The sequence below is a fragment of the Piliocolobus tephrosceles genome, chromosome 16 (genome assembly GCF_002776525.5).
Source record: "Piliocolobus tephrosceles isolate RC106 chromosome 16, ASM277652v3, whole genome shotgun sequence".
Classification (NCBI taxonomy): Eukaryota; Metazoa; Chordata; class Mammalia; order Primates; family Cercopithecidae; genus Piliocolobus; species Piliocolobus tephrosceles.
The window spans coordinates 17,024,807-17,042,962 of record NC_045449.1 but is presented as its reverse complement, the minus strand read 5'-3'; the positions used below and the strand labels follow the sequence as shown (position 1 = coordinate 17,042,962).

At 49.8% G+C, this 18,156-nt stretch overlaps 1 protein-coding gene across 5 annotated transcripts in view; it reads right to left on the bottom strand.

Moving 5' to 3' along the window:
• Nucleotides 1-496: 496 nt before the first annotated feature.
• Nucleotides 497-18,156, bottom strand: part of MPRIP (myosin phosphatase Rho interacting protein) — a 117,213-nt gene continuing 99,553 nt past the window's right edge. For 4 of the 5 annotated variants that reach the window (XM_023196113.3, XM_023196109.3, XM_026449020.2 and 1 more), the window contains 5 exons: nucleotides 17,320-17,439; nucleotides 16,220-16,306; nucleotides 15,324-15,486; nucleotides 12,760-12,845; nucleotides 497-8,300 (listed from right to left, as the gene is read on the bottom strand). In XM_023196113.3, the coding sequence (XP_023051881.1) occupies nucleotides 8,229-8,300; nucleotides 12,760-12,845; nucleotides 15,324-15,486; nucleotides 16,220-16,306; nucleotides 17,320-17,439 (528 nt within the window). In that variant the 3' untranslated portion in view covers nucleotides 497-8,228. The remainder of the gene's footprint in view (nucleotides 8,301-12,759; nucleotides 12,846-15,323; nucleotides 15,487-16,219; nucleotides 16,307-17,319; nucleotides 17,440-18,156) is intronic. The other variant, XM_023196110.2, reaches the window with a different exon arrangement.

The window sequence follows — 18,156 nt, the reverse complement described above, 5'->3', positions numbered from 1 at the left end:
GATTGTGCCACTGCACTCTAACCTGGGTGACAGAGTGAGACCTGCTCAAAACAAAAAACGCCAGGGGTGGTGGCTCACGCCTGTAATCCCAGCACTGTGGGAGGCCGAGGTGGGCGGATCATGAGATGGAGACCATCCTGGCTAACACAGCGAAACCCCGTCTCTACTAAAAATACAAAAAATTAGCTGGGTGTGGTGGTGGGCCCCTATAGTCCCAGCTACTCAGGAGGCTGAGGCAGGAGAATCGCTTGAACCCCAGAGGCGGAGGTTGCAGTGAGCCAAGATCGCGCCAGTGCACTCCAGCCTGGGCGACAGAGCGAGACTGTGTCTCAAAAAAAAAAAAAAATAAATAAATAAAATAAAATAAAAAAGGAAGTAATGAAACTGAAATCAACCCACTCTAGAGCTGGAGGCTACTGCTCAGTTTGACTTTTGACCTGCATGCTTATTTTGCAGATGTCTCTCAACTAAACAAAATCTCATTACACAGCATGCAAAGGGTGATGCAAAAATAGTTTATTATGATATAGTTTATGTAAAGTTAGGTAATATTTACAAAATAAAAATGATCAGCTACATCCAGGGAATCTAGCATGTCACACAAAGGAATAAATATTCTGACAAAGTAACACTTCAACTGTAGTGAATAGTTGATCACAAACTTTGTAAAAAAAAAAAAAAAAAAAAAAAGCTTCAAAAGTCCCCCCACAAAAAAGAGAGCAGCAGCTCAGCTAGTCAGGCTTTCTTGAGACACTGGCCTGACAGTGGATGGCCCACCCGACTCCAGGGCTCTACTTCTCAGAGCCGAGCGCTGCGCTGGAACCTGGGGAGGCGGTACTCATTCAGCCCTTTCTTCTGCACATGGCTTTTAGTCTGTTAAGCGTTACCATTTAGCATTAGGACAGAAATGAAATGCCAGTTGGAATTATATGAGCTGCTTCTTTTTATCATGTGACAGAACGTTTATCAAACTGCTGGAATCACAAGCTGCGGCAGAGGTGACTGAAGCATTTCCACTTCGTTCACATACAGTGCCCCAGCTTGGCACAGTATGTTTTGTCTTTGATAATGAATTGAGACATTGACCTTGACAGAAGGGCACAGTTGTGAGAAAAATCATTAAGAATTGTAATTACTGAGGAGCCACTTGGATGCTTTCTACCTTTTATAAATATCACCCTAGGAAAACCACATGAAGTAATTCTTACACTTAACTGGTTTTGAATCCTAACAGTATGTCAGTAGATAAGTGGTTAATGCTAAAAGTAAATCCTAAAATCCTTTAAAATCTATTTTAATTGAAGCTTGTGATATAAACATAACACAGTAGTGAACTGAGTGTTCTTCACAATCTATTCCTAGCTGTCTATAAAACTAAGTATGTGACACCACTAACTTCTCGAGGGGGGTGGGGGGCGGGGAGTGACAGGCGTGACTGTGAGGCTGCAAGCGCTGTGTGTGTGTGTGTGTGTGTGTGTGTGTGTGTGTGTGTGGCTGCGCCTCCGAAACACCCTTTCCTCAGGTGGCCAAGCTGCGCCTGGGGAAGGCCCCCACTGAGGCCGTGCCCGAGGAACATGCTGTGTCCACCCCTTGGGACTTGGGCATCCTCCCAGGCCATCCTACAGTACTGGAGTCTCCATTTCTTAAGTATTCTGTGACTCAGTGTTTCCTTACCAATCTGACAAAAATATGTGTTGTAAAAAACAGCTGCATTGAAGTTCTGCAGCCTCCATGGAATTCTAGGATATGACCAAAGGGCTGGGGAATCCAAACAGCTCCGGTGCTCCACACAGAGCCCTGCCCAGTGAGTGGTCTTGAAGGTTCTCAGAAACTGCACATTTAGGCCCCGATCCTAGAACTGTGCCTTGAACCAAGTCTCCCTATGATAGCCTTAAATTACTGTGCAGAAGTCTGGTTAAGATGGCGCCATCATTTTCTTCATTTTCCTGATTTTCCTTGAGGACTCTGGCTCTACCAAGAACAGGCAATACAGAATTATTTCAATGAAACAATGTATGGATACAGGGCTATCGTTATTTTAGATATGGTATACTTTAAAACCATCTGTTAGATGACCAAATGTTTACAAAGATGCAGCAGTCATTAAAAACATTTCCTTATAATGCTGGGCGGGGTTCAACGGTGCAGTCAACCCTGTTCTCCCCATCTTAAAAAGGGGTGTCTAAGATTTTTTTTAAAAACCCATACAAACTTTGTCACAAAAATCCCTGCAGTAACTTCTCAGTAATATTTACACTGCTTGCTCTGAATAATATACAGGTTATTTTGAAGAAAATAAACACAGCTGCTTTTAAATACAGAGAAATTGCAAGCTACACCAAGCATGCAGTAGCTTCAGTATTCACAAAGTATTGCATCCAAACACCTAAGGACTCGGACCCAAGACGTGTGCAGACGGAAACTTGTCCCATCTCCAGGGATGTCTAGTGTTGAGCTACTGACTTCCCCCACCCTGCCAAGAGTCTTTTCTTTTGTTGAAGGATTTCAGAGAAGGGAGATGTCTTCTCTTTACAGAGAAGCAAGAATACTTGAAGCTCACAGTTCTGAAAAGAGCAAGAGAATGAACGGGTCTTGTCCCTGGCAGACACAATTTGAGAGAATTGGTAATGTTCCTTTCCATACTGGGTTTATGCCAGGCTTTCCTTTTGAAGAGCCTACAGCTCAGCTTGGTTCTTACTGCCATCAGTTGTGGACACACACCCTTGCTGAAAACCGTTCGGCCCAAGTGTGTTAACACGAGAACTGTACAAGGGTACAAGGAACAGCCCCCTCTAAGGGGTGGCTGCAGAACAAACTGCCATAGCTGCTGTGCAAGGAAGAGCGCCCATCTCAGAACGCTCTGTTGCTTGGCATTGAGAACAGTGGTGGCCTTCACCTTTCGATGTGAAGATGACCTTTTATGGGATGAGAAATCTACTGAGTTCGCATCTTTAAAGCGGGTGGTGGCACGGAGAGGCCTGGGAAGGGAAGGAGTGTGCTCGTACACGGCCAACCTCCAAGCCTGAAGTGCGTGGAAAACCCACGTTCAGTTGCTGAGTATTTACCCACTGGAGATGCTCGCGCTGAGTGGGCTAGGAACCTCTCTTCACAAGAATGCTGGAGGGCAGGAAAGCCCAGAAGATGAAAGGTGGGAAAACAGTGTGTAGATGCCTTAATTCTAAGGAGCTTTTTAATAAGCAAGTTACCAGCAGCTTTCTTCCCAAATCCTTTCAGAAATGGGGCTGTTTTGCCCGCACCGAGAACTTTCGCTTATTTCAGCTGAAAGGAGAAAACACAGGGCTGATGCCAGCTTGCAGGAAAGGGGAAACGGAACGTCTCTGGCCTGTGTCACCTCTTAGTGCTCCAACATGGACTTAGGGCAAGTTACAACCTGTTTAGAAAGCAAATTCCTTGTACATCAGACCTGTGACTCCCCTAGCCAGGATTTTCATCTCACGCCCTAAAATGAATGACATTCCCAGGAAAGTGAAGCTTTCTCATCAACATGACAAATTTTCTTTAAAATTTCAACATCAAATTCCTTCAAAGTATAATATCATACATTTCCATTCTTTCTAAAACTTTGGCAATACTTAATTTCTTTCTCCCTTAGTGACAATGGGGTCACAAGTTTTTTTTTAAAAAAACTCTATCTTATTGGCCGGGCACAGTAGCTCACACCTGCAATCGCAGCAGCACTTTGGGAGGCTGAGGCAGGCGGATCACGAGGTCAGGAGATCGAGCCCATCCTGGCCAACACGGTGAAACCCCATCTCTATTAAAAATACAAAAAAAATTAGCCGGGCGTGGTGGCGGGTGCCTGTGGTCCCAGCTACTCGGGAGGCTGAGGCAGGAGAATGGCGTGAACCCAGAAGGCAGAGGTTGCAGTGAGCCGAGATTGTGCCACCACACTCCAGCCTGGGCAACAGAGCAAGACTCTGTCTCAAAACAAAAAACAACAAAAAAAAGCAAAAAACAAACAATTCCCCCCAAAACACTATATTTTATAAAGGAAGGTCTTATAAATTCCAAGCTTCTTTAGGACCATGTTGAGCAAACTCTTTTTTTTCAGGAACAGTAAATGTTGATGTGTCGCATTCTTTTCTAAGTGCAACTGTCTTAGAACTTAGGCAAGTCCGTGAATGAGTAGCTGGGAGAAATGGGTATGTGGCCAGCCACTGAAGTCACCCAACATACAAAGGAGCAGGGGACAGCAGAGCTTCCCCTACACCCCAAATTAGGCTGCAGGTCATGTTCAAAGCCAAGTAGGCCAAACAGGATTACTTGTTTGTGTAGGGACCTGGCTGCCGACAGGGACCCCCACACAGAGTGGCCTTGGCCTCCAGGGCCCTGCAAACACCTAGCGGGCTCTGGTGTGTTCCAGCTGTGTGGCACCCGGCAGCCTCCCAGGAGACGGCCAGGCAGGAATGATGATCAGGATTGTGTTCAATTCTCAGCATGTTTCCATGTACCCAAAAGTTAAGAGTCCCATCTACCTCTGTAGTAAAACAAATGGTAGTAAACACATTCCATAAAAATGTTTTTCAATGTTTCCGGCCTTATCTGTCAGTATTCCTTTCAGGCACATTCTGAGATTCACAACTGTGTTCTTTAAACAGCCGAAATTCCCTCTTCCTGTATGGCTGCATGAGCTGGAGGGTCAGAGTGACAGGAGCTGGTGGCTGCTGCAGAAACAGGTTCTTCTGGGCCTTCCACATCACTAAGCAGGCTGTGGGGCCTTGCTCTCCATGCTCTTCTGCCTTCATACTTGCTGAATCTGAAGGCAAGATCCTCTCTGATGTTACCTCTTGTTCAATAAACCCACAAGTTCGTGATGCTGCTATCTCTAGTCACCCTGGGATGTTCACCGCATCACCCACTTAGCACAGGCCCATTATGACTCCCTGAAGCACAGGCTTCCAGCTCACAGGGCAGCGCACTGTCCGCCTCCACCCCCTGCCCAATGATCCACTCGGACCTGGGAGGCTGTGGACAGTGCGTCCTCTGAAACACTGGTCTCCACACCTGCTTGGGGCTGGGGCACCACGTGTGGATAAAGAAACTGACCAGCAGAAAGTGACTATTCTGCACGTGCAGGTGTGCACACAAGGTAATTACACACATGCCCGCAAAAACTCACACAAGCCTCGCTTTCCCATTCATATGTGGGGCACAGCTTACAGGCTGGTGCTAGCATACTACACAGAAATACATTTATAGGAAGATAATTAAAATGCTGAAGTCTTATCCATTTGAACATCTTCCTCATTGGTAAAGCTGGGAAAGCTCACTATTGTGTGGGTGGTGCCAAGGAACAGCCTGAGACCCTGCCCGCAGCTGCCACTAAGACTTTCCTCTCCCCACACAGAAACCAGTTCTACTTCTTCACTGTTCTTCTTTCTTCTCTCTGGAATTCAGGGGCTAAATCCTTTCCAGGGTATTCGGATGCCTGCAGGAAGGAAACTGGAGAGAGGGCCCAGCCGTGTGCAGCACAATGCTCCCTGCTCAGTGTGGCAACAGTTGGGCAGCCGTCAACATCTGTGCTAGTGTTGCCATCTGGGCAAGTCTCTGTTCCTGGGGCATGTCTAGGTGGAACACGAAGAACATCGTCATCCTTTCTCGCCTGGTTCACTCCATCGCAGGATGGAGCCCACCAGCAGGGAACCCAGACTTCCCTGACCCACATGGTGGCTGTCCCTTGTGAGGGCTCTTCAGAAACGCCAGGGCAGGCCCAGGGCATTTTCAGGAGCTCTTAGCAAAGCAGCCTCAGTCCGTTTCCTGGCAATACCCTACACTAAACCAGCCCTGGGGGAGAGGCCTGTGGCAGGGAGGAATGCAGATGCCCAGCTGGCCTGTCTCTGACCCCTTACATGCTGCAGTCATAATAGTTTTCTAGGATTCCTGAAGTCCAGCCTCAAGGGATACGTGATGGAAAAAAGTGAATCAAATGCTCTTTTGACCTATGGGCAAACTTGCTTTAATTTAAAGCACTGTGAGGGCAGACAGATCCTGTCTCCACGCATGGACTCTGCCCAGAAGCCCCTGGAGGGCAGAAGGCAGGAAGCTGTCTGCAGAAGGGCCAGTGGGTCTGTCCCCAGGGGCAGCAGGGATGATCACGAAGGAAACTGTGCCAGGCAAGGCAGGTGGTGGACCTCAGAGAATGGCACGAAATCGTAGCACCCAGATAACAGGCAAAAACTCCGTCTGGTCAGATCCTGACGCACACCAGGTCCCTGTCCGTCCTGGAGCATTCGTTGTGTCCCAGCAGTGTGCTGGAGACAACAATGGGGCTGTGGGGGACAGTGGGGTCCTGAACGTTCCTTCTGTATATTCCCATTGACACAGAAAGGTCATAGTGCATTTCTCAAAGCACTGCTAATCTAAATGGTCAGGGGGGTCTGATAAGTGTATCTACATTTGATATGGGGCCTTGCTCTGTTGCCCAGGCTGGAGTGCAGTGACACGATCAAGGCTAATTGCAGCTTCAACCTTCTGGACCAAAGCGATCCTCCTACCTCAGCCTCCTGAGTAGCTGGGACTACAGCTGCGCAACTGTGCCACCTCAGAGAAGTAGATTTTAAAACAAACTCAATTTTCTCTTGCTGTTAACAACACTGAAGACTAGTAGCAGAGGAGTAAAAGTGTGGGTTAAGAGCCTTAAAAACTTGTGGAAAGGGCTCGATGCCAGTGGAGAGCACTTAGTTATTCCAGTGAGAAGAGAGCACCTAAATCTGGGTCTTAAAACACATGAAAACTCCAGGCCTTTCTCCCAGCCTTTCTGCACATTGGGGGCGGGGCCAGAGCTCCACAGATGGCCATGCTCATGACTTCATCTAGAAACTGAGCCACAGGATTTCTAGATTTCTACGCCCAAAGCATCCACGCACCCACAGAGACCATCACACCAACTCAAGCATGAATACAAAGTGAAAGCATGTTCTTGGCATGAAAACCATCTGCTCACACCCCACCTTGCTCCTAAAGTAGCAGAATCTATTCCACCAGCCAGGGGTTTATACTCCTTATCTTAATGGAATTAATGCTTTTCATGAGGCCATAATAGAGACTCCAATTTAGGAGATTTTCAAGAATTGTTGTAGAATGTTTTGTGGTAGTTAAAAAGGTCTTCCTCAAACTGTCAGAAAAAGCAAAACTGGTAGTATAGGTTTACTTTAACCAGGCTCTTTTAAAAGTAAATGTTGCAAGATAGGTTTCCAGAGCGCAGATTAATTAAATGAGAGTTAAGATCAGAGTCTGAATACACACTAATGTGCTGTTCTCATCAGATTCTGACATCCTCTGTACTTTCTTCTTGACTTAACAGGGGTCTCCTCTCAACCTTTTCCAAAGCAATGTGACGGTTTCTTCTCCAAAAGTTAAAAAAAATCCAAACCCCCCAAACCTTCCCCCGCTTTGAACGATTCCTGGAGGGAATTCATTTTTTGCAATCAGAGTCTGAAACCTGGGCTGCATGCAGGTCAACAATCTTGAGTAGTTATGAAAAGACCAGGGTTACTGGAGACCAAGAAAGGAACGAGCAGAGGAAGGAAGGAGAGGGGCCGGGGGTTTTGTGCAAGATTTAATAAAAAACAAACAAAAATAGGAATGGTTGCTTTGAACATTTTCCAGGTTGTGAAAGGTTTGCCACGATTCTCAGGGGTGTGGTTCTAAGCGGCATCAGTGGAACAGATACAAAATGCTGTCTTCCTCCCAGGCCGGAAGGCAGCGCACCTTCTCCTCTTAACAGCCAGACTAGCGGGTGAGGAGTCAGTGCTATTACCCAGGCCAAAAGCTGGAGTGTCCGCATGGCTTTTTCTCTGACCAATGGGGATTCCATCTACCTTGAGGCATGCTGGCTGGGCCCTGTTTCCACATCAGCGCGTGGTGAGACAGGGTAGCTTATCAACAGGCTGCTGGGCCTTAATACTGACAGTGAGTGCAGCGGGTCACAGCCAGGAAGGGACTAACACAGATGCCCTCCCAGTCCCCACTGCTGGCCTAATTTTAGAATACCACGGAAAAGAGCTTTGATGAAGACAACAGGAAGTCAACACAGCAGAGAGTGGTGTGGACAACCCAGAAGCCAGCCTCACACATTCCATGCCCACAGTTAACGATGACAACAACAGCAATAATAATAATAAAACAAAGGTACAGGTGAAAAGCAGCGCTCGGGGTGTGCTGCTGCAAGCTGGGGAAGGCGCGTGCTCAACTTGGATGGGACACAGCTAGTCTTTCTTCAAGTCCCTGGATTCAAAGAGCTTCAACCGTTCTTGCACCGTCAGGCCTTCCTTCAGACTCTGGGTAGAGACAAAGCAGGAGGAGAAAATAAACACACCGTTAGACCCCCTGCACTGGACCGGACCAGACCGGACCAGACCAGACCAGACCACTGGTGGAGCCGGCATCAGTCAGAGAGCCGGGTGCAGGTGCGGTTAGTGGGCATGCCAGGAGGAGAGGCCCCGGGAAATGCTGTTATTGGTGGAGGATGTTTTCTCCTTCAGAAAATTACTTGGATGAAAGAGGAAAAAAAAATCAGAGAGACAAGACCATGTGTTTAAGCAGCTAAATTCTGAGCTGAGGGCTCTTTAGACAAGCAGTGATCAGACGAATCCAGCCAGGGAAAACAGTGCAATGAGCGAGGAGACTGCCCATCCCCGTGTCTTGTCTTGTGTGTGGATTTGTCCGCATCCAGCCCCGGAGAGACTCTTCACCTGACAGCCTCCGCTGAGGAGGGCCAGATGCTCCAGGGCATCCCCAGTAGGATGGGGGTGCCGGGACAGGGCCTGGCTCCCACAGTGCCTCTGCAGCGCCCGCTGCCCTCAGACCCATTTCTGGCATTCCCTGATCAGAGAGGCCTGTGAGTGTTGTGGGGATTTGGGAACACACCAACGTATACAGTAAGATTTTCAAAACATAAAACCAATACTCTGTTCACGTGGGATCTTGCTAAAGCTTAAATCTGTATATCCAGAGATGAATGAGATCTTACTAACTGGGGGACAGAGTATTTTCCATCTCATTCTTACAGACTTTCTTCAATGATTCAATTTCTGAATAAGAAAAGGAAGAGCACTTTTCAGAGAATGACTGGAAATGAAGGGCATTCCAGTGCTGACTGGAAAGTGCCGTGGCTCCTCACTCATCTCCCTCTTCACGCTAAGTGTCGCCATCAGACAGCCCTGCCGACTCCCCACGGCTTACCCTTGCCAGAGCTGGTGTAGGTACAGGCTTTACTGAGAAATCAGAAGCTGAAGGGATGGCCTCTAGCTCAGGGTCTGCATGATTCTACCAGTTTCAACCAAAAACCTGAGCAACGTGAAACTGCAGGCTATACCCCATCTACTGGGGAGTCTCTAGCTTAGGCTCAGGCACACTCTGACACCGTCCTGGAGGCCCTGGTGTGATGGACTGGGGACTGAGCATGGGCTGGCCAGCTTGAGGCTCCCTCCAAAGCTCAAGGGAAGGGGAAGCTCCAGGGTCCCCCACCCCACCCAGCTCCACCCAGAACAGACCTGCTTGTTTGTTATATTCTGGAGCTGTGTGTCTGTGTAAATAAATAAATAATGTTATTTTTAAATAAAGAGTTCTGCTGCTAAGCATTTTAAAACTCACTGGTCCAGGTGAGCCTCACCTCAAGCAATTGTTACAGCTTGATAACTGTGTGTGTCTGAGAGGGTTTCTTTGGAAGCTTGCCACAGAGAGTGGGTGGGGGCATGGGGAGAAAATCCATCTCCCATTCTGAGCCCAGATGTGCTTCAACACCCATGCCTGCTCCTAGGTGCCCCTGGGGTCCCTCCCCACAGGGTGCAGGGTTCTCACAGCAGTCAGTCTTGCAGAGGACCTGCGTAGACATCTGGTCACCACTAAAGGGGCTGGGGCCAAGCCAGGCAGGCAGCCCGAAGCCTAAGTGCTACTCAGAGGCACGCCCCAGAGCATGGCTGGGGGATGTCACTGTCATATCCCAGTTCCTGCTTGCTGGGGACTTTCTGTCAGGACTGTAGCGAGTTTGGACACTCCTAAGGCCTTGATTTGCTCCTTGCAGGCACCGCATGAGAAGCCCCAGAATTCTGCTACAGCAGGCCCAGGGGAGGGGAGCACCCTGACAGCCATAGCACCCAGCATGCTCGCTGCTGGCTCCTGCCCCAGTGACAAGGGCGGAGCTCAGGCTCGGGTGATGCTGGGCCTGCTACAGTTCCAAGGGCGGGAGGTAATAAAACCCCCTACGCTATTCCCAGACCGGCTCCGGGAGGCTGTTTCTCTCTCTACGTCCTCTGGATTCTCTCCTGATGGCTGCTCAGCCCAAGGACCCCTGCACAGGTTCGGCTGCCATGCCTGGCCCTTGGGGTCAGCCAGCTCCCTCTGGGGTTCATCTCCCCCTAGGCTGGTCTCTCCACTGAGTGCCTCCTGCAGCCCCGCATACTGAGTTGAGCACTAACACGGGGGCCCCTTAAGAACCCTGAGGGAAGCATTCTCTGGTCTCAATCCCAGAAAAGGCTGTGCTGCTCTTAAGCAACTTGCTGGCTTTGATTTTGTAGCAGCTGAAACTTGTGGTCCTTTTCAGTGAGACAGGACAGAAAAACAGAATAGAACGAAAGACACAGATCAGTGCACATCAGATGCCATATCAAAAACACCAATGAGAAGTATGGTTTCTGGGCAACTTCATTCCCATCTTCTTGAAGGGTTGGGTGGAGTTTTCAGATACAGTTGAGGAAAAGGATGACACCCACCCATACCTGTGCCTCCTAATGTCTCCTGGGAGCGCCAACAAGGCCCCATCCTGCCCCGTTGCACCGCAGACATCTGTGAAGTCCTTGGACTGGCCCTGCACTCCAAGGACTTTCTTATTACAGAAACCCAGCCAAGCCAAACATCAACTTAAAAACACATCAGGAGGACCCCGTCCTGGGGTTTCTCTCCATCCTTTTCAGTCCTCCCTGGGGCCCAGTCTGCTCCCTCATCCCTGCTCTGGCTGGTTCCCAGCCACTGTGAGAGGCCCCCACCCACTCACTGCACAGAGTTACTGTCAGGGGCCCGTGGGTGTCGCACAGCTTCCTTAGAAAGGTCCTGTCAGTGACAGTTGGTCCCCTCCCCTGACTGTCACTTATAGGCATGGTCCAAAAGCCCAAATCACTAATAGTAAACTTCAAACTCCATCAAGAAAAGCTCAAAGATACTAGCTAGAGTTTAGCCTCAAATAAGTAGTACAATCTTCAGTAAGAAAACCATGAACCAAAAAACAAGTTTCCTTTTGCTAAACAAAATGTTCTTTATGTTTAAAGAAAAACGCCCAAGCTAAGTTTTTAATCAAGCCTAAACCATATTTGGGTATAGGTGACTTAGGACTGTAGAAAAATAAAACCAAACTGACCAGGCTTAAAACCCTCAACTCTTTAGCCAAGCCTCAGGCTGAAGTCCTCGGGTGGCAGGGTGCTGCAGGCGTGCCTGAGAAAGGCCAGCACAGGGAGTAACACATGGTTCTTGCTTTTCTCCACGTTCTCATTCCGGGATGTATGAGATCAAGCCACTGAGCCAGCAACTACTCATTCTCAGGGTGTCTCCTACCATGGGCCCGCCCCCACCTCCTCTCTGGGATAGGGCCTTCAACGGCACCTAGTGAGAAGCTTTTGTTTTATTAAAAAAGAAAGAAAAAAAAAAACCCAAAACTGGTAAATATTTTGCCCTTATTGCTTGTAGTTATGCTCTTCTGAACCATCTTCACCAAGCTCTAGTCCTGGTTTATCCATTCCTAGAACGACCAGCCTATTAGCCTTGACAGAGGCCACTAAGTGGGTCACCAGGTGGGCGAGGCCTTTGGTGACGGCAGACTTCCCTTGCCAGTGTGGACATCTGGAAACTACCTCGTGACAGAGGGCAAGACAGGTGTCCCCTGAGAGGGTGCAGTGAGTCCAGCCGTTGTGCACAGATTATCCAACATGCATATGCTGATGGTGCCTGGCTCTCTGCCTGCCCACCAGGCTACAGGAGCGCCTCACTGCCAGGGTCATCTCTGTTAAGAGGTTAGAGTGCCAATTAACTCCCCAGAGCAGGTTAAAGAAACCTCACTTGGATATGGTATGTTGGAGCAGGATGAATTGAAATAAAGTAACCATGACGCAGGCGTTTGCCATGGGGGTGTGAGCAGTGCATGCAGGCAGTGGGAGAGGCGGTTTACCTCCTGCATGGGCCGGGAAGCGGGTGCATTTCAGGTATCCCACGAGACCTGCTCAATTACGGACTGTCAGAGGAGAGAGCAGACATGAGACACACAACCAATCCCTCACACACGCGGTGCCGCTCCCACCTCCGCCCGCCCTCCTGTGCATGGCTGGCTCTGGACAGCACACTGAAGATGTACTGCTTCCTGGCAGGGGAAGGAGAGCAGGCAGCATCGTCTCCTGGAGGCGGCACCAGTGTCACAACAGTGACGTGCAAGGAGCACCACAGGCACAGCTGACAGCAGGCCAACACGAGCGGGGCTGGGTGAAACCTGGCCTCGAGGCAGGAGCCGATCATGCCACGCACTGTTCTTCACAGCCCTGGCCTCTCAATGTCACTGCCAGGAGGTGGCTCCAAGACAGAGACAGAGCTCAAAGCCACCAGAACCAGCCCAGCAGGGTGAGCTTGGCCTGGCTGAGTGCTGGGCCCTGGGGCTTTCGCAGCTGCGGCCCACAGGAGCACCCTTACTTCAGTTTGGGCTCCTCTCCCCAGTGTCCCTCAAGCCCTTCCCACCAGGGGGCCGGACCCCAGTCTCACCTTGGACCTGATGTTTCTGAGTTGCCGGGTGACACAGGATCTATCTTTCTTCAAGAAGTCAGGGTTGCTTTTAGATTTCATTATATCTGAAGTATATAATGAAAACAAACAGACCTGTTATCTTTGCTTTCTAAAACCCTATGGAAGCAGACTGAATCCTGAAACATTTCCCAAGCTTCCTACTGCAGCATACTTAGGACACTTCCTTAAACAACTCTAAGGGAATTCAAAGCCAATAACCATACAACATGCTAGATCTTTTCAGACCACCACAAAACACCAGCACAATGGGAGAATGTGTATGTGGGGCCCTGCCAGGGCTTCCTGCACTGTGGCTGTAGCCCAGAACAGCATTCCCTCCAAAGCGACTTGGTCCTCTCACTCTGCTGTGGGACCTCAATGCTGAGCAGACCCCTACCCCCATTATCCACGATTCTCCACCTTCCTCCTGGTAGCACAGGACTGTCTAAAGCAAGATGGTAAGGCCAAGGCCTTCTTATCATCCACCCACCCACACAGTAGTCCTTTAGGCTTCTTACAAATGTCTACTTAAATACCTGTAACACAAACATATATTGCGTCATATCACACATCCTGTGCATGTGTGAGATTTTTTGTTTTGTTTTCTCCTTTTTTTTTTTTTGTTTTTTGAGACGGAGTCTCTATCGCCAGGCTGCAGTATAGTAGTGCAATTTCAGCTCACTGCAACCTCCACCTCCCGAGTTCAAGCGATTCTCCTGCCTCAGCCTCCTGAGTAGCTGGGACTACAGGTATGTGCCACCACGGAGAGCTAATTTTTGTATTTTTAGTAGAGATAGGGTTTCACCATGTTGGCCAGGCTGGTCTTGAACTCCTGACCTCGTGATCCGCCCGCCTCGACCTCCCAAAGAGCTGGGATTACAGGCGTGAGCCACCGTGCCCGGCCCTCTTATTTCTTTTAAGACACAGATTATTGCTGTGTTGCCTGGGCTATGTTGCCTGGGCTAGAATGTAGTGTCTATTCACACGTGTGATTCCACTACAGCTCACCACAGGCTTTTTTTTTTTTTTTTTTTTGAGGCAGGGTCTCATTCTGTCACCCAGGCAGGAGTGCAGCAGTGCGATCATGGCTTACTGCCACTTCTACCTGCTGGGCTCAAGTGATCCTCCCACCTCAGCCTCCCAAGTAGCGCTGGGACTACAGGTGTATAAATGCCAGCAGTCCCAGCTAGTTTTTTTGTACTTTTTGTACAGACACAGTTTTGCCATGTTGCCCAGGCTGGTCTTGAACTCTTGAGATCAAGTGATCTGCCCACTTCAGCTTTCCAAAGTGCTAGGATTACAGGTGTGAGCCACTGTGCCTGGCCAGCACAGGAGTTTTGACCTGTTTCATTTTGACCTGAGCCAGTTCACCCCTTCTTAGGCAACCTGGTGATCCCCTACTCCCAGGAGGTCACCATATTGATACCAAACTTAGTGTGGACACCTGATCGACTTAGCTTTGTGCGTGACTGCCCAGAACTCCTGGGCTCAAGTGATCCTCCCACCTCAGCTTCCTGGGTAGCCAGGCCTACCACCAAGTCTGACTACTCAGGGTATTTATGGAAAAATGGAGTCTTCCTCCCAGCATCTGTCAGTACCACCATACTCACTATTCCTTGCCTGACAGAAAAAAAGTTGATTTTTTTTTGCGGGGGTATTAGTGAGCTAGCACATCTTTTCCTGTTTGTGGGTCTTTGTATAAAAATCAAGATGAAGGTCAAATGAAATTATGTATAATCTGGCCAGGTGCAGTGACTCACACCTGTAATCTCAGCACTCTGGGAGGCCAAGGTGGCTGGATCGCTTGAGCCCAGGAGTTTGAGATCAGTCTGGGCAACGTGGTGAAATCCTGTCTCTACTAAAAATATAAAAATTAGCCAGGTGTCGTGGTACACGCCTGTAGTCCTAGCTACTAGGGAGGCTAAGGTGGGAGAATCCTTGAGCCTGGGAGGTGGAGGCTGCAGTGAAATCACGCCATTGCATTCCAACCTGGGCAACAGAGCAAGACCCAGTCTCAAAAAAAAAATTACGTATGAGCTGAAAGTGCTTGATAAAATGTTAACTCTTTCATCCTCCCTGCCATCTATTTTTCAAAGGGTACCTAAATGTTTTTAGCCAAGAAAAAAAAAAAGAGTCAGTCCTGCTGTTCATTTCAGAAAGCAGGGGGCTCCCTACCATTCTCCACTCTATGGCCTTTTACAGATATTATAGTCAAATCCTAGGATCAAGCAGCTAGTGAGAGCTACTTCTGCCCAGTGGTTGAGTTCTTTAGAAAAACAAGACTTGTTATTACTTCAAAAATATTATGCTGATATTATGGGTTCTCCCTAGAGCAATCAGCACAGAATCCACTGCTGCGCTGGGGAGAGCAAGGCCTGTCTGGGGCAGCTGTGTGAGGCTGGTGCTCCTGCTCCACTGGGATGCCTGGGTCTACAAGCATCACTGGGACTCTTCTGCTTCGAGTCAAGCACCGGGAAACCTCTATGACCAAACCCCCATAACCCCCCCAGCAATAGCCCAGAGAACATGACCCAAGGACATACCGTATCCGGACACCGTGGCACTGTCAGGGGACTTTTCCCCCAGTGCTTCCGTTGCAGCCTTGAGCTGCTCCTTCAACCTGCTGATGTCACAGTCAGCTTTAGCCTTCGCGATGCTGAGCTCTGTGTAGATGTCTTTGTACTTGTCACTTGCGTACTTCTTGTCCTTGGGAGTGAAATGACAGAGAATGGTAGTTACATTCAGGAAACAGGAGCATGCACAATGTGGCCTGTCTCCCTGGGGACTGAATACGGTGGGGAGGCTTGCTTTGGGCTGGAGAGGAGGCTTGTTCACCTCTGTCTTCTAGAGGCAGAAAGTGGACAGAGAGGAAAAACCACAGTGCCTGAGGACACGGGCACAGCCATCAGGACGTGGAAGGATAATCTCCAGGCCTGGTGAGTGCAGGAGGCAGTTCCGGGATTGCCCGACCAGCCTGGTGTGGCCCTGAGTGCCCAGGCCCCTCCCTTGTGGGCTTTAGCCTGGAAAACCCTCTCTGTGTCTGGGATTCCCTAGGTGACTGAGTGACCACCAATGATTCTGTCATCTCCCCTGATTCCAGGAGTCCCTGGAGGAGGCTGGTGAAAGCCAGGAGGTGGCTCAAATGGAAGTCAAGCCTTGCCTCACTTCACAGGCCTTTTCTCTGGAACATTCCTCCCAAAGGACACAAAAAGCACGTACACACTGATGCTGGAGCCAAGCCAGGCAGGTTGCTCATGTCCACGTTCCCATAGCACCTGCCTGCAGGCTGGTCTTTTAACAGAACTTGATTTTGGAAAGTGCCTTCCTCACAAAAATCTGCTTCAGAAGAACCCATGCTGAGCCCCAGCCTGAGTTCAGGAGGCGCATGTCACCTAGAGCCTGTTCCCGTACCCGCCCTCCTGCGGTGCGGTGACCTTACCCGCAGTGCCGTCTGCAGCTCATCCTTGAGGGAGCTAATTTCCTGTTTCAGGTACTGTATTTCTGATTCCTTTACCCGCAATAAGACCTAAAATGACAGAGAGATTAGGGACCAATATTCAGGAGCAAAGGAACCACCAGAGTCTCCAGAGCAGGGTGAAGCGTGCAGGGGGCTCTCCAATCACCAGTGAGCAGGGCAGCCCCGCAGTGCCCAATGCGGGGAAGCATCGTTTAAACACTGCTCACAGCTTCAGCCTCACATACAGAAAGAGGAAGAGGAAAGAAATGGCCGTGACTCCTCCCAGTGCCAAGGACTCCCTCCTCAGCCTGGGGTGCTGTGAGCTAGACCTGCTTGTCTCCGGGGACCAAGCCCACGAGAATCAGGAAATGTTACCACTGACACTTGTGTCAGACTCACTCAGCCTCTCCGGCCCGCCTTTTTGGTAAAGCACTCATTTAGTACAAGGCACAGGCACAGCAGACAGAGGCCCCACACCTGAACTTGTGGCAGGAGCTGATCACACCAAGCACTGCTCCCTCCCAGCCTTGGCCTCTCAGTGTCGCTGCCAGGAGGTGGCTCCACTACAGAGACGAAGCTCAAAGCCACCAGAACCGGCCCAACCGGATGAGCTCTGGCTGGCTGAGTGCTGAAATTTTAGCACATTTTAGGGTGAAATTTTAATTGAATGTGGAGAAATCTAAGTGCCTTCCTAAAAGGACACCCTATACTCCAGAATCCATCATTCTGACATAAAGCGAGCCTCCCTGACCTGAGCTGCAGCAGCCACATGGCTACAGAACGTGTCCTTTTGAGTGGTCAGTGTTTGTGGCATGGCAGAAATAGAGAGGAGTGGGTGGGGGGAGTGAGATGGGGTCAGGATCCCCACAGCCTCTTGAGGGCCCCGCTTGGCTAGTGGCTCTCATGCCACTTGGCAGCTCACCGCTCCTTGCCACCTCCGGGTGACTTGGATCTTCCTGGACCCTGCGACTCCTGCTGTCTCAGGTCTGTCCCTCCCACAACCCTGTAAGGGGCCATGCTGCACTCCCCTGGGGCTCCTGGGTGTAGAGCTGAGTCAGGCGCGGCCTGGCTCCTGATGGTACCTCTAGTTCATAGGCATCCTTGCCCTGTGCAAGGGGTGACCCAGTGGCCTCCCCACTGCCGTCCCCAGTCAGCAGCGTCCGTAACCGTGTGATCTCTGCAGCCAGGCGGTTGTTCAGCTCCTGGGGGACAGCAACACAACAGTGACACTCCAGAGCTGCCTGGGGCCAAGTCGCATGACACAACCCAGGAAGGCCATTTCCCTGGGTTCTTTGTGTATCTGTGGAACTGTGTAGGCGTGATCCAATCGATAATCCTTAATTCCTTTCTGTCACAATAACTAGTGTCAATCTGTTCCATGGCTGGTCCCATCTGAGCTCCTGTGGGGTCATCTTTAAGCCACAGCTGTAATGAGTGGACCCAGTCCTGCCTGAGGAGCCTCATACACAGCCCTGTGCAGCAGCCATACCCCTTGGGAAGGCCTCAGGTGAGGATGAGACTATGTGCCAAGTCCCAGGGGGTGTTTGTGCAGGGCGGGGTCATAGAGGGCTGTTTAGTTTGGCGCCCACAGAAAAGCCAATATTGAACGAATCCTGACTCGAACCTTTCAATTAGCCAGGATTTAAATGCACCCCAATTAACTAAGGAGCAAGCAAATCTTTATTTTTATTATTTTTTTTTGAGACAGAGTCTCGCTCTGTCGCCCAGGCTGGAGTGCAGTGGCACGATCTCGGCTCACTGCAAGCTCCGCCTCCCGAGTTCACGCCATTCTCCTGCCTCAGCCTCCTGAGTAGCTAGGACTATAGGCGCCCGCCGGCCACCACGCCCGGCTAATTTTTTGTATTTTTAGTAGAGATGGGGTTTCACCGTATTAGCCAGGATCTCCTGATCTCCTGATC